The following is a 15,606-nucleotide window of genomic DNA, read 5'->3' on the forward strand; positions in this document are numbered from 1 at the left end:
TTTTTTTCGGCCAAAAAAGATCAGTCTACGTAAAAAACGAGGAGCCACAGACCCGCTAAAATTGAGAAAAACTGGTATATGTTTACAGAAATTTTTTATTTTGTATTTCATGGTAAAAATGGACACATTGAACTGTTTTCATACCTACATGTTATTTTCAGTACTAAATTTAAAACATGCTTTTTATGAAAACTCGCCAATAATCGGTACATGTACACACTTCATTAAAAACAACTTGTTTTATAGGTTAGAAAGCTTGTTTGATCTGTAAACCAGTAAAATGCATGTTTGTATTCATTTGTACACAAAAACTTTTCACTGTATCTAATATCATGAATATACTATTACAGGGTTCGAATTCAGCCAGATTTTGAAAAACCCGCGACTTGTCACTTTATTAGAACATTAACACAAACATCCACGTGACGAGTCCAGCCAATCGTATTTGCGCTATATAAATAGTAACTTATTATAGATTACCAAAAAACCCACCGGATGCGGTAAACGTCATCAAAATTGGTGCAGGTACTTGTTAACAGTTGAAAAGACATGCGCACGGGACATGTATCGAGTGTAAACTTCCGTTTATGACGAAAGATGAAAGAGTGCTCCGAAATCCGTTCTGCAAATGACAATGCGCTGCAATGACCGCGAGTTGTTAAAGAAAGAACAGTGTAATATCAAGACGACCGTTAGAAATGCACATTATTCGGCCAAAAATTTTCACTCACAAAAAAATGCTGGTGGCTGAAATCTCACCTCGCAGTTAAAAATTTGCTCGCGCATTTCGCGAGTATGCGAGCTTAAATTAGAACCCTACGACTGTTACTAAAAAAAATATAAATTTAGTGTATGCCTGGTTAAAATGCTTTGATAAAATTCTGAAATAGTCCTTCCCTAGATCATAATAGTCAGGGGGCGTTGTTTGATAAAAAAAAGTCTGAGTAGTTAGCCACCATCCACTTACAATTCTTGATATAGGCTTCATTTTTAGCTTGACTTTTCGAAAAAGTAGAGCTATTGGGCTATTCCAGATAATATCTGAACCCCCCCTATGGAAGGCACTTTTTTTTGTCCAAGGGGGGTATTTCCTGGCAGTTGTCCAGGGGGGGGGGTCTGTCCAGGGGGGTGTTCTGGAAGCGGTTTGTCCAGGGGGGTCTTTTGAGATGGCTTGTCCAGGGGTGATGTTTTTCAGAAAAAATGCCTTCCATAGGTTGTCCAGGGGGTGTCTGTCCAGGGGGCTCTTTTGAGACTGCTTGTCCAGGGGGGTCTTTTTGAGATGGCTTGTCCAGGGGGGTCTTTTTGAGACGGCTTGTCCAGGGGGGGTGTTTTTCATGAAAAATGCCTTCCATAGGTTGTCCGGGGGTGTCTGTCCAGGGGGGTCTTTTGAGACTGCTTGTCCAGGGGGGTCTTTTGAGACGGCTTGTCCAGGGAGGTATTTTTCAGAAAAAATGCCTTCCATAGGTTGTCCAGGGGGTGTCTGTCTAGGGGGGTCTCTGGAGACGGCTTGTCCAGGGGCGTGTTTTTCTGGAAAAATGCCTTTCATAGGTTGTCCAGGGGGTACACTGTGTAATAATTTCTTTGTCCAGGGGGGTGCTTTCCCTACTTATGCTTGTCCAAGGGGGGTGTTTTAGAGGTGTGTCCAAGGGGGGTATTTGGGGGTTGAAATGCCTTCCATAGGGGGGTGCGGATATTTTCTGGAATAGCCCATTGCACTTGCCCTGGTCACTGCTGGTGTTGCCATTGGCGTCGCCATTGCTTAAAGTTTTTGATAAAGTCAAATATCTCTCTTACTATCAAAGCTATTGACGTGAAACTTAAAATATTTATTTACTATCAAAGTCTGCACCGGGACAAACAATTCGCATAACTGTGATTTGAATTTTGACAGAGTTATGCCCCTTTTTAAATTAGAATTTTTTGGTTAAAGTTTTTGATAAAGCTTTTGGCTTGAAACTTAAAAAAAAGTTATTTATAGGGATGGGAATGAATATTCGAATATTCAAAAATTGATCAAATATTCGAATATGAAAATCAAATTCGAATATTCGTGAATTATTGTATTTTTTTTTCAAAATAAGTATCATTGATTTGGGTACAGAATAAAACCATATGTCATGTTTGCTTATCGCGTATCAAAAGATGTCCAATTAACAAGAAAATAGCAATTAATGCATAATTGGCAGGGGCAATTGTTACGGATTAATAGTTTGCAACAGGCGTCAATGTGTCAGATGCATGTCAAAAGATGTCAAATTAACAAGAAAATTGCAATGCATAATTATCTGGGGTCATCGTTATGGATTAACAGTTTGTATTAGGCGTAAATGTGATACCTTTTTATCTTATGTTCATTTTTATTGGCGCCTGTTTTATGTAACAAGTTTTAGAACTTTTTTTTTTTGAAAACAATACCAAACTTGTAGATACTGTCGATCGTTTTACAATATTTTGTACGACGTTTCAGACCATCCGCAGAATCGGTTTTCATCCGCAGTCGGCCGTATTAGAATTAAATTTTGAAGTACTTTATTTATAATAAAATCACGAAATAACATAATATTATGATTGATGCATATGAGGGGCGTTCAATATGTAATGTTACTCCATATGTAGTTCCGTAACCACTGGTTATATTTAGATGCGGTTTTCGGCACATTATAGAGCAATTTATTGGAAACACAGTGCTATATAAATTATAAAAATCGACATGTTCAAAGTTAAAATTTAATCATTTTAGTGAGGTGTACTCAGGTATACTGGACATTAATTAAAATTTAGGTTTGTCCTAGGCATACAGAGTCTCAGAGAAATATAATAACTTGTAAAATCACAAAATTCTATCATTTTTCTACGAGGTATAGCAATTTGTGATGAGTTTGTGTTTGTTTTAAACTATTTATTGCATTTTTAATTTTACAACAGAGCTAAAAATATCTAATAACTCGAGGTTGATTCCATTTGGAATGGGTGTTGTGACCGATTAATCAAAGTTGTAAGAACTAGTTTCGCAATCGAGAAGTAAGATACTAGTATCAACTTACGATACAAGATTTTTTTAAATGATGATTATCGCGCCTGACAAAATTGCAGAGGCTTATTGTACTCAACTTATCATTTTTCGAGTAAAAATATACACACTCAATTTAATACTGTTATAAACTTTTTTCTTTTAGTTTTCAAATATTATTGTGAAGATCATGATTTGTTTTATCTGTTTAAACTGAAAATTGAACTATAGTTCTAGTGTTGAATAATAGAATCAAGGAATTGCATATTACAATCTCAATATTTTGGACATAAAATTGCCCAGTATACCCGAGTACACCTCACTAAAATGATTTTATTCAGGCTTTCAAGTGGCCCTAAAATTCCTAAAAAATCCTAATTTTTTCAGGCCTCCCTAAAATTCCTAAAAAAACACTCAGAAATGGCCAAATTCCTAAAAAAGCCCTTATTTTTTTAAATTATCCCTAATTTTTTATAATTTCTGTCCGAACTTAAATTCTTAAAATTTAGGCTCAAAAAAACGCACCAGAGGTCAACATACTATACCTTTATTTAAAAATTAAACCCCTCCAGTACCTCAAAATTTAGATGAAAAGTGCACCAGAAACCACCATTTTATACCTGTATTTCAAAATTTTCCAGATGGAGAGTCCCCTCATCCCCCACTTAAAATTACAAGGAATATTATTATTATTATACCAGATTTGTTGAGCGCCCTTTTCATATGGAATATACGTTCAAAGGCGCTTTACAATTAAACATGGGACACATCGCAGATATGTAGGAAAATAACAAAACATGACATATGCAATCACAAAACTGAAACTGAACAATTTGATTAAACGCCTTTTTATGCCCTCACTTTTGGGGGTGGGGGGAGGGGGGCATATAGATTTGCTCTTGTCCGTCCGTCTGTCCGAGCTCACATTTGCATACTTAGGTGGCTATAGGAACAATAGGTAACTGTACTTTTTCTTTGATGTCATTCATTCCGTAAGGCTTTTATGTGGCTATTTTTCTCTTACGTGGCTAAAAGAACAATAGAGAGAACAAAAGAGTAGCCACATAGGTATCCATATGTAGGAACGTCCGTCCGTCCTTCCGAGAATTTTGTGTCGCGCCTAGCTCCAAAAGTATTTGACGTAGAGTCACAAAACTTTACAGGAATGTTGGTCAGCATGTGTAGTTGTGCACCTGGGGTTTCGCGTCCGGATTCATTCAGTCATGTAGAAGTTATGGCCCCTGACTTTGTAAAAATTGGTCATTTTAGTGTTGTGTCGTGCCTAGCTCCAAAAGTATATGACATAGAGTCACAATACTTTACAGGAATGTTGGTCAGCATGTGTAGTTGTGCACCTGGGGTTTCGCGTCCGGATTCATCCAGTCGTGTAGGAGTTATGGCGCCTGACTTAGTAAAAAATTGGTCATTTTAATGTTGTGTCGCACATAGCTCCAAAAGTATTTGACCTAGAGTCACCAAAGTTTACAGGAATGTTGGTCAGCATGTGCAGTTGTGCACCTAGGGTTTCGCGTCCAGATTCATTCAGTCTTGTAGGAGTTATAGCCCCTGACTTAGTTAAAAATTGGTCATTTTAATGTTGTGTCGTGCATAGCTCCAAAAGTATTTGACCTAGAGTCACCAAAGTTTACAAGAATGTTGGTCAGCATGTGCAGTTGTGCACCTGGGGTTTCGCGTCCGGATTCATTCAGTCGTGTAGGAGTTATGGCCCCTGACTTACTTAAAAATTGGTCATTTTAATGTTGTGTTGCACGTAGCTCCAAAAGTATTTGACCTAGAGTCACCAAAGTTTACAGGAATGTTGGTCAGCATGTGCAGTTGTGCACCTGGGGTTTCGCGTCCGGATTCATTCGGTATTGTAGGAGTTATGGCCCCTGACCTGGGAAAAAATTGTCATTTTAATGTCATGTAGTGGGGGCATCTGTGTCCCATGGACACATTTCTAGTTTTATAAATGATATATTCAATGGCGTTGTACATAATAATAAAAAATAATAGTTATTACAACAATATCATAAATGAACAATCATAATATTTACAGCCTTATTGTAACAAACAGCCATGACCGCACCCCCACCCTTGAGGTCTTGTTACCCCTATTGCCAATACCAGTGCTTTAAACATCTGGTACGCCCAGACGGGCTGCATATAGCGGTTCAACCTCCCGGTAACTGGTGCCATCATGTACTGTATTAGATAGAAATACCACACACTTCAAGTGAAACTCAAGTCCTGCGAAAAACACACACACAGAACGTCATAACCCTTAAAATGTGACATGATGAAATAAAAGCTGGATTGTCAATTTAGTTAATTACATGATGAATTGTACAGTTAAGAGATTTTCGTCAGCGACGAATGACTTGCCGTAGTTCCGTATTACAAAAATAACAATGGCACATTTATTATGGGTAGAAACAGTCACAGTTGGTATCTATGTGTTGTAGAAAATTTTGAAAAGGTGTGTTTTGAGAGCTCTTTTGAATGAATTAAGTGATGAATCTTTTCTGAGATTGTCAGGGAGAGAGTTCCATAGTTTTGCGGCGGCAACCCTGAAACTTCTATCCCCGTAGGTAACCACTTAAACCAGTCGACTTTTTTGTGGCACAAGGGTTGTTGCTGCACTTGCTGACCTCAGATTTCTAGTTGGCACGTACACCTCCAGTAAGTCTCTCATATACACCGGCAACTGTCTATGCAAGGCCTTGAATGTTTGAATGAGAATTTTGTATTTGATTCTATCTTGTATTTGAAGCCAATGAAGATCTTTAAGGATTGGTGTTATATGTTCAAAACGGGTTGTTTTCGTAATAAGACGTGCAGCTGTGTTTTGGACATTTTGCAGTTTGCTCGTTGTTGATTTTGGCACGCCGTACAAAAGAGCATTGCAGTAATCTAATCGTGAGGTCACAAGCGAATTTATCAGGGTTTTTGTGGCTTCAGTTGTCAAATATGGTCGAATATGAATACCCGCTCCCACACATAAAAATTAAGAACAAAAAATACACCAGTGCCCACCATTTTGCACCTGTATTTCAAAATTTTCCAGCGGGAGAGCCCCCCGGCCCCCCCCCCCCCCCCCCCCCACCCCCAAGCTTAAGAGGAGTACCCCATTAGTACCTCAACATTTAGACAAAAAAAATGCACTAGTGGCCACCATTCATACATGTATATCAAAAGCTGTTAGGGGGAGACCCAATTCCTCCCAACACTGGCAGAGGCCTTACTCCCTGTACCTACCCGCTCTCAGTGCTTATGCACCTAGTCGGTGACGATCCGGACTGGGTGATAATGAAAAGCAACAATATATATGGTCAAAGGGTGGGCTCGACATGTTGCCTGTGGGCATTTAGTCCTAATTTAACCCTTATTTTTGGCAAAAATAGCCCTAATTTTTCACAAAAAGAGCCCTAATTTTGAACAGCCCTAATTTTTTTCCAGATAGTGCTTGAAAGCCTGTTTTATTTTTACTTTAAATCTACCGATTTTTATAATTTATATAGCATTGCGTTCCTAATAAATTGCTCTATAAGGTCCCGAAAACCGCATCTAAAAATAACAAGCGGTTACGGAACTACATACGGAGTAACATTACATATTGAACGCCCCTCGTAAGTTCATGTTGAAGGAGGTTTAAGTTTGCCTTACTTGCGACGATTTTTACACGCCGATTGAAAATTTTCAAAATGGCGGCGATAATACAACAGTGCGTCACGTGTTTACGTGTTTAAATTGGACGACATGCTATTTTTAGATAAAATTGCGACAGTCTTAATTATAATCGTTTTGAATTTTTGTACCATTTTGAAGCTGAGACACTGAATAAGTTAAATATGTTCATAATTATACAGACAAAATCGTGAAATAAAATGCTAGGGTCGGCGGGTTTTACTAGGTAGGGTCTGGTTACCTGAAACAAAAATTTTTTGGCCTTATTACGTACGATGATTCACGCTTTAAACAAATGAATACATTGTGCATATGCCAATCACTTAATATGAATTTAAAGCTTCCATTAAAACAAACTGAATATTCGAATATGGCAAACTGAATATTCGAATATTGGTTTCAGTATTCGTTCCCATCCCTAGTTATTTACCATCAAAGTCTATACCAGGAGAATTAATCCCCATAACTCTGGTTTGAATTTTGACAGAGTTATGCCCCTTTTTAACTTAGAATTTTTTGGTTAAGTTTTATAAAGTTTTAACTGGCAAAGCTCTAATCCAGAGTCAGACACTGAGACTTGAGCGTTTACTGCTTGATTTGAAGAAATAGAAATCTCCGACACTGGGTGAACTTGGTATGCAATAAACTACATGCATGTGTTATTTTTAGGACATTTGAGAGCCATCAAGTCTACAAATATTTATTATTTAATACCTTTTTGAAAATAAAAAATGTTTCTGAAACATTAATTATAATAAGTGAGTATTTTTTACATTACAGTGAAAGTACTGAATGTTATGGCAGAATCTGAAAGACATCACATGAGGGCATGTTTTGGTCCAAGTGACCAGCTGGTTTTAGTTCTACCAAATAAGCCATCTAATGGGCAGCCTGCAACTGTAGAGATTCATGATGCTCAAAGACTTGAAGAGCAAAACGAGTTTGAATGTCGGAGTCTATTCGCTGGACCTTTAGTGAGGTAAGTTCAAAATCAACTCTTAAGTTCACTCAGGAGACAATTTAATTTTCTGTCTTACCTACATGAAACCTATTCAAAATACAAAATGCCTGTCTAATAAAGTTCAGAAGTTGGTCATCTGGGCTTAAAATTTAGGCCATTATGTCAAGTAATAGAAAAAAGCTTTGTTTACATCCTAGAGCTGATCTGCATGATCAAAAGAAGTCAGAATGTCTGTCTAAAATGTGAAATCTAGATTAATTTTTCAGATGGGTCATCAGAGGTCAAAATTAGGTCAGATGAATGATACAGCATCTAAATAGCCCTGTTGTGACAAGGTCTTAGTAGCCCTTTTGTTGTACTTAATTTTTAGCTTGACTGTTTGAAAAATAAATAGTACTAGAGCTTTTGTAATCACTGTTGTTGTTGTCAGCTTCCCTGTCACGAAAGGTTAAAGTCTTTCATATAAGCAATATTCTCAGAAACTACCAGGCCAAGCTTTCAAACTTCCCACATGTCTTTGGCATTTTTGAGTTGAACTCCTAGAATAAGTTACATAACTCTAGCTTTTATTTTGTCAAAATTATGCCTCTTTTTAACTTAGAATTTCAGGTTTAAGTTTTGCATATAAGCAGGTTTCTCAGAAACTGCTAGGCTAAATGCTTTCAAAATTCACACATGTCTTTGTAATCTTGAGGTGACTTCACAGGACAAGTAACATAACTCTAACTTTTATTTTGTCAAAATTGTGCTTTTTTAGCTCACCTGTCATATAGTGACAAGGTGAGCTTTTGTGATCACCCGTCATCTGTGCGTGCGTCCGTCCGTCAACAATTTCTTGTCTGCACGATAGTGGTTTCATTTATGATTTTATGTTAACCAAACTTGCACACAACTTGTATCATCATAAGATCTCGGTTCCTTTCTTGAACTGGCCAGATCTCATTATGGGTTCCAGAGTTATGGCCCCTGAAAGGGCCAAAATTAGCTATTTTGACCTTGTCTGCACAATAGCAGCTTTATTTATGATTTGATTTTTACCAAACTTGCACACAACTTGTATCACCGTAAGATCTTGGTTCCTTTCTTGAACTGGCCAGATTCCATCATGGGTTCCAGAGTGATGGCCCCTGAAAGGGCCAGAATTAGCTATTTTGACCTTGTCTGCACAATAGCAGCTTCATTTATGATTTGAATTTAATCAAACTTGCACAAAACTTGTGTCACCATAAGATCTTGGTTCCTTTCTTGAAGAACCTGTCAGATCCAATCGTAGGTTCCAGAATTATTTTATATCTTACTACCTCCCCTGATTGTAATCAAAATGGATTTATATCAGTAAGTACTTATAGGACTTATTTGAAATTTCATTATTGTTATTAGTTGGACTGAGACAATCAGGGTAGATAACTATGGACTGATTTTATGTCAAATTACCTCCCTTTATTTCAAATTAAAATGGGTATATTTTCATAACTAATGAAGATACTGATCTGAAATTTCATTTATGTCAACAGATGGACTTGGACAATCAGTGAAGATACATATTGACTGAATTTATGACAGATTACCTCCTTTATTATTTATCTAAATGAATACACCTTAGCAGCTTCTAATGAGATTGGTTTGAAACGATCATATCATTTTGAGCAATAGTACTCAGGTGAGCGACACAGGGCCATCATGGCCCTCTTGTTTGGAATTTCAGTTTACAGTTTTGCATGTATAAAGGGTTCTCATCAATGACTAGGCCAACTGCTTTTAAACTTTAAACATGTCTATGGTATCATGAGATGACCTCAGAGGGCAAGTTAATAACTCTAGCTTTTATTTTATTAAAATTATGCCCGTTTTTGACATAGAAATTGTGTGACAGTTTTACATATAAACATGTTTCTCTGGAATCACTCAAATGTTTTCAGACTCTCCATAAGTTTTTGCCAACATGAGATTACATCATGGGACAAGGTACATAATGCTAGCTTTTATTTTGTTAAAATTATGCCTGTTTCAGCTCTAATATAATTATGAAGTGTGGAGAGCTGTCCTACTCGACGCAGTGTCAGCATCGGCACGTGAATCAGCTTCCCTCCGCATCCACACATTAGTTAAAGTTTTGATGCACTTTCTCTATATCTCTGTAATCACTTGATGGATTTGATTAAAAGTTAAAATAGTTATTCCTTATCATCATCCACATCATATGGTACAAGGATCGTAACTCTTGCACAAATATTTCATGTATTGTGCCCCCTTTTTAGCTCACCTGAGCAGGTGAGCAATGCTCAGGTGAGTTTTTCTGATCGCTCGATGTCCGGCGTCCGTCATCAGATTCTGTCTGTCTGTCTGTCGTCTGTCATCTGTCAACATTTAGCTTGTGTATGCGATAGAGGCTATATTTTTCAACTGATCTTCATGAAATTTGGTCAGAATGATAGCCATGATGAAATCTAGGCCGAATTCGAAAAATGGGTCATCTGGGATCAAAAACTAGGTCAAATCAAAGAAAAACCTTGTTATGCGATAGAGGCTGTATTTTTCAACTGATCTTCATGAAATTTGGTCAGAATGATAGCCATGATGAAATCTAGGCCGAGTTCGAAAAATGGGTCATCTGGGATCAAAAACTAGGTCACTAGGTCAAATCAAAGAAAAACCTTGTTATGCGATAGAGGCTGTATTTTTCAACTGATCTTCATGAATTTTGGTCAGAATGATAACCTTGATAAAATCTAGGCCGAGTTCAAAAATGGGTTATCTGGGATCAAATCTAGGTCACTAGGTTAAATCAAAGAAAAACCTTGTGCATGCGATAGAGGCTGTATATTTCAATTGATCTTCATGAATTTTGGTCAAATGATAAAATCTAGGTCAAGTTTCAATATGGGTCATCTGGGGTCAAATATTAGGTCACTAGGTCAAATCAAAGAATAACCTTGTGTATGCAATAAGGGCTGCATTTTACTCTGGATCTTGATGAAACTTGATCAGAATGTTTGTCTGAATGAAATCTAGGTCAGATTTGAATATGGGACATCTAGGGTCAAAAACTAGGTTAATAGGTCAAATTAAAGAAAAACCTTGTGCACACAATAGGGGCTACATTTTACACTGGATATTCATAAAATTTAGTCAGAATGATTGCCTTGATGAAATCTAGGTCTAGTTAGAATATGGGTAATTTGTGGTCAAAAACTAGGTCACTAGGTCAAATCAAAGAAAAAGCTTGTGTATGCGATAGCGACTGTATTTTTCAATTGATCTTCTTGAAATTTGGTCAGAATGATAGCCTTGATGAAGTTAATGTCGGTTTCGATTATGGGTCATCTATGGTCAAAAGCTAGGTCGCTAGGATAACTCAAAGAAAAACATTTTGTATGTGATAGAGGCTATAATTTTCAATTAAGGTTCATGAAATTTGGTCAGAATGATTGCCTTGACCAAATCTAGGTCAAGTTTGAATGTAGGTCATCTTGGCTAAAAAACTAGGTCACTAGGTCAAATTGAAGAAAAAATTGTTTACACTTAAGAGACCACATTTTTGTATCCCCCGACAACAAAGTTGTAAGGGGGGGTATACTGGTTTCAGGTTGTCTGTCTGTCTGTCCGTAGACGCAATCTTGTGCCCACCATCTCTCCTTATCCCCTTGACAGAATTTAATGAAACTTCACACAAGTGATCAGTACCAACAGTAGTTGTGCATGGGGCATGTTAGGTTCTTTTAGAAAAAAAATTTGCAGAGTTATGGGACTTTGTTTTTTTGTTACTATACTATATACATAGACACAATCTTGTGCGCACCATCTCTCCTCATCCCCTTGACACAATTTAATGAAACTTCACACAAGTGATCAGTAACAACAGTAGTTGTGCATGGGGCATGTTTGGTTCATTCAGCGACAAAAATTGCAGAGTTATGGGACTTTGTTTCTTGTTAACATACTATGTACATACAGTCTGCATATGCAATCTTGTGCGTGCCTAATCTACCAAACCCTTGCACACAATTTAATGAAACTTCATACAAGTGATCAGTACCAACCCTAGTTGTGCATGGTGCATGTTACATTCTTTTAGATAAATATTCTGCATAGTTATGGGACTTTGTTTTTTGTTACTATACTGTATACATACAGTCTATATACATACAGTCCACATAATTATGCAATAATTATGTGGACTATATACATACAGTCCACATAATTATGCAATCTTGTGTGCGTCAAATTGCAATGTACTGTGTCAGTGCATGCGGGGGGTACATTCATCACCTTTAGTGATAGCTCTAGTTGGTCCAATCTTAATGAAAATTGGTCAGAATATTTGTTTCCACGAAACCACTAGGTCAAACATGTTTACACTGTTATGATGTGTTTCTCAGGTGAGCGACCTAGGGCCATCTTGGCCCTCTTGTTACTTAGAAGTTCAAGTTGTGATGGATTTTTGCTCTATCTCAGTTATTACAATATAGATTTGATTCAAACTTGAAATGGCTGTTCCACATTATTAGTCACATGACATGTGATGCATTACTTGCAGAAATTTTCTATGAATTATGTCCCTTTTATACTCATTTAATGTTTAGGTACACTTTATCTCTGTAATTACTGAATACATCTGACACAGACTTATCTTTATCTCTATTATTACTTAATAATACATTTGATACAGACTTAAGCTATTGTCCAATCTCTTCATCAACATTGGAGTCATTGAACACTTAATTGACAGCTCCAGCTTTCTCAGACGTGCCCAATTTCACTAACTAGCATTGTATAGTCGAGCGCACAGTCTCCTGTGAAAACTCTTGTTTATCTTATTTAGTGTAAGCATTTTGCTTAAGTTTTTAGTGTAAACATGTTTCTCAGGAATGACATGACCAGATGTTTTCAGATTCTCCACATGTCTGTGGCATCATGGGATGACATCAGCTGGTCAAGTTCCATAACTCTGGCTTACATTTTAGCAAAATTATGCCCCTTTTTCTACTTAAAAAATGTTGCTAAAGCTATTGTATATAAGCTAGTATTAAGTGGAAGGGCCTCAAATAGACAGCTTTTGTTTTATTTTTTGCACTAATTCTGCTGCAGTTAAAAGATGTAAAAGATATTTTACATAATGATAAGTAGTGAGAGAAAGTGGCAGATTATTTGCTTTTAAATTTTTAGCTGGGACTATTCTGAAGAAATTGACTTGTGTCTGCTCTCTAACAGTTCTTATCTTATGTTCACCAAACTTGGTCAAAATGTTTAGGGGCATGATATCTCAGCCAGTTTCGATAACCAGCTAGATCATCTAAATCTTTCTTGAGTTATGGCCCTTGAATTACTCAAAATTGTGAAAATTGACAGTGTCCTCTCTCCAACTTGTTCCACCCAGTTCTTTTCTGATGTTCACCAAACTTGGTCACAATGTTTATGGGTATAATATCTCAGGCAGCAGCTCAATACTCTTTAAGTTACGGCCCTTGAATTGTGAAAATTGACTATGTTCACTCTCTGAATTGAGTAGTTCTTATCCAGTGTTCACCAGACTTGGACACAGTGTTTAATATCCAGCTGGATACTCTTAGTTGCTCTTAAGTTGTGGCTCTTGAATGCCAATTATTTAAAATCACAAAAATTGACAGTGTCCACTTAATCAGTTCTTACCCAATGTCCATCAGACTTGGTCACAATGTTTATGGGCGTAATATCTCAGACAGGTTCGATAACCAAGTGGATACTTACAGTAGCTCTTGAGATACGGCCTTTGAATTTGTTAAAATTGTGAAAATTGACATTGACCACTTAATAACTTATGTAGTTATTATCCAGTGTTCACCAAACTTAGAATGTTTATTAACATAATTATTATCTTGCCAAGTTCATTATGTCTCCCACCACGCAGTGGTGTGGGAGACATATTGATTTACTCCAGTCGCTGTGTGTGTCTGTGTGTCTGTCACAAAGCTTGTCCACGCTCTAAGTCGAACATTTCTCATCTGATTTTCACCAAACTTGAACAAAATGTGTTTGACCATAAGACCTCGACCAAGTTCGATAACTAGTCAAATCGGTCCAGGCATATTGGGGTAATGGCCCTTGAATTACCAAAATTCGGGCCTTTTACTCTTGTCTGCACTCTTAAGTCGAACATTTCTCATTCGATCTTCACCAAACTTGAACAAAATGTGTTTGATCATGAGACCTCAGCCAAGTTCGATAACTAGCCAAATCAGTCTAGGCATTTAAGAGTTATGGCCCTTGAATTACCAAAAATCGGGTTTTTACTCTTGTCTGCACTCTAGTCAAACATTTCTCATCCAATCTTCACCAAACTTGAACAAAATGTGTTTGAACATGAGACCTCAGCCAGGTTTGATAACTAGCCGTAACGGTCCAGGCATTTTGGAGTTAAGGCCCTTGAATTACCGAAAAATCGGCCTTTTTACTCTTGTCCGCACTCTTATGTCAAACATTTCTCATTCGATCTTCACCAAACTTGAACAAAATGTGTTTGACCATAAGACCTCGGCCAAGATTGATAACTAGCCAAATCGGTCCTGGCATTTTGGAGGTATGCCCCATGAATGACCGAAAAATCAGCCTTTTTATGCCTCCAGCATCTACTGATGCGGGAGGCATAAGTTATAGTGATTGTCCCATCCGTCCGTCCGTTCGTTCGTCTGTCCGTCTGTCTGTCCATCCGTACAAGGTTAAATAAATGGGACCGTTTCGTCTAGCATCAATACCCCTTACTAGAATGACTTGATACTACTGCAGATGTAACCTGTGACCATTCTTCATCTTCAGACATCACCTGACCTCAGTTTGACCTTGACCTCATTTTGGACTTAGGTTGCTTTATATGAGCCATCTCTTGGTTAACCAAATGGGACCGTTTCATCTAGCATCAATACCGCTTACAAGAATGAATTGATACTAATACAGAGGTAACCTGTGACCATTCCTCATCTTCAAGGATCACCTGACCTCAATTTGACCTTGACCTCGTTTTGGACTTAGGTTGCTTTGTATCGACAAGGATGCCACCGGGGGGCATCAAGCATTTAATGAACACAGCAGCCCAGCTCCTTGTTACTCTTGTCCGCACTCTAAGTCAAACATTTCTCGTCCGATCTTCACCAAACTTGAACAAAATGTGTTTCAGCATAAGACCTTGGACAAATTTGATAATGAGCCAAATTAGTCCAGGCATTTTGGAGTTCTGGCCCTTGAATTGTAGTGAGTAAACAGGTTATAAAGGCTGACTTGCTATTTAGATGATTAGGCAGTTGTGGGAGACATTTGCTTTTCTCAAAAGCAGCTCTAGTTTAATAGTCAGATTCATTAAATAGCCAGATCTGATCATCTGTGTTGCTCTTGAGTTATGGGCCTTGAATTAGTTGAAATTGAGGAAATTGATAACCTGTCTGCTTAATAGGTTGTCAAAAGTAATTTGCTGTGATTTGTGTCAGTTTTCCACTTTTGCTGTCTTAATGCAAATATTCAGGGTTCCACTTTTAGCCCTTTTCTCATTCCAGATTGGATGCACCAAATTACAAGCTTTTCTACCAGTGCAAGAAGTGGATGACAGGTACACAAAATATTGTTGAAGAGGACAGAGACTCTTTTGAACTAATTGGGAATTTCCTGGAACATCATATTAAGCAAAATGGAGTAAGTGAATATTTGTATTGTAAATTACTTTTGATTTCCTCTGCATAACATTTTGGGTCTTTGACCAAAGTGGCTACTTTGTGGATATATGAATTTTTTGATTTCCAATTTTCTTGATCAGGTTAAATTAGTAGCAGTTTTATTGTACAGTTAGTTAAAAATGTCGAACTCATTAAAAATGTCACTTTTAAGCTTACCTAAGGACACAGGCAGTCTTTGGGACTGTGGCACAACATGGAGAGCTCAAGAGTTCACTGTTGTGTTCATCCTAGATGACTGGTGTGTCTGC

At 37.5% G+C, this 15,606-nt stretch overlaps 1 protein-coding gene across 1 annotated transcript in view; it reads left to right on the top strand.

Moving 5' to 3' along the window:
* Positions 1–521: 521 nt before the first annotated feature.
* LOC128548705 (protein transport protein Sec16A-like) overlaps positions 522–15,606 on the top strand; it is a 50,476-nt gene continuing 35,391 nt past the window's right edge. The window contains exons 1-3 of the mRNA XM_053524073.1: positions 522–674; positions 7,478–7,676; positions 15,182–15,317. Of these exons, the coding sequence (XP_053380048.1) occupies positions 629–674; positions 7,478–7,676; positions 15,182–15,317 (381 nt within the window). The 5' untranslated portion in view covers positions 522–628. The remainder of the gene's footprint in view (positions 675–7,477; positions 7,677–15,181; positions 15,318–15,606) is intronic.

Source organism: Mercenaria mercenaria, chromosome 15 (genome assembly GCF_021730395.1).
Source record: "Mercenaria mercenaria strain notata chromosome 15, MADL_Memer_1, whole genome shotgun sequence".
Taxonomy (NCBI): Eukaryota; Metazoa; Mollusca; class Bivalvia; order Venerida; family Veneridae; genus Mercenaria; species Mercenaria mercenaria.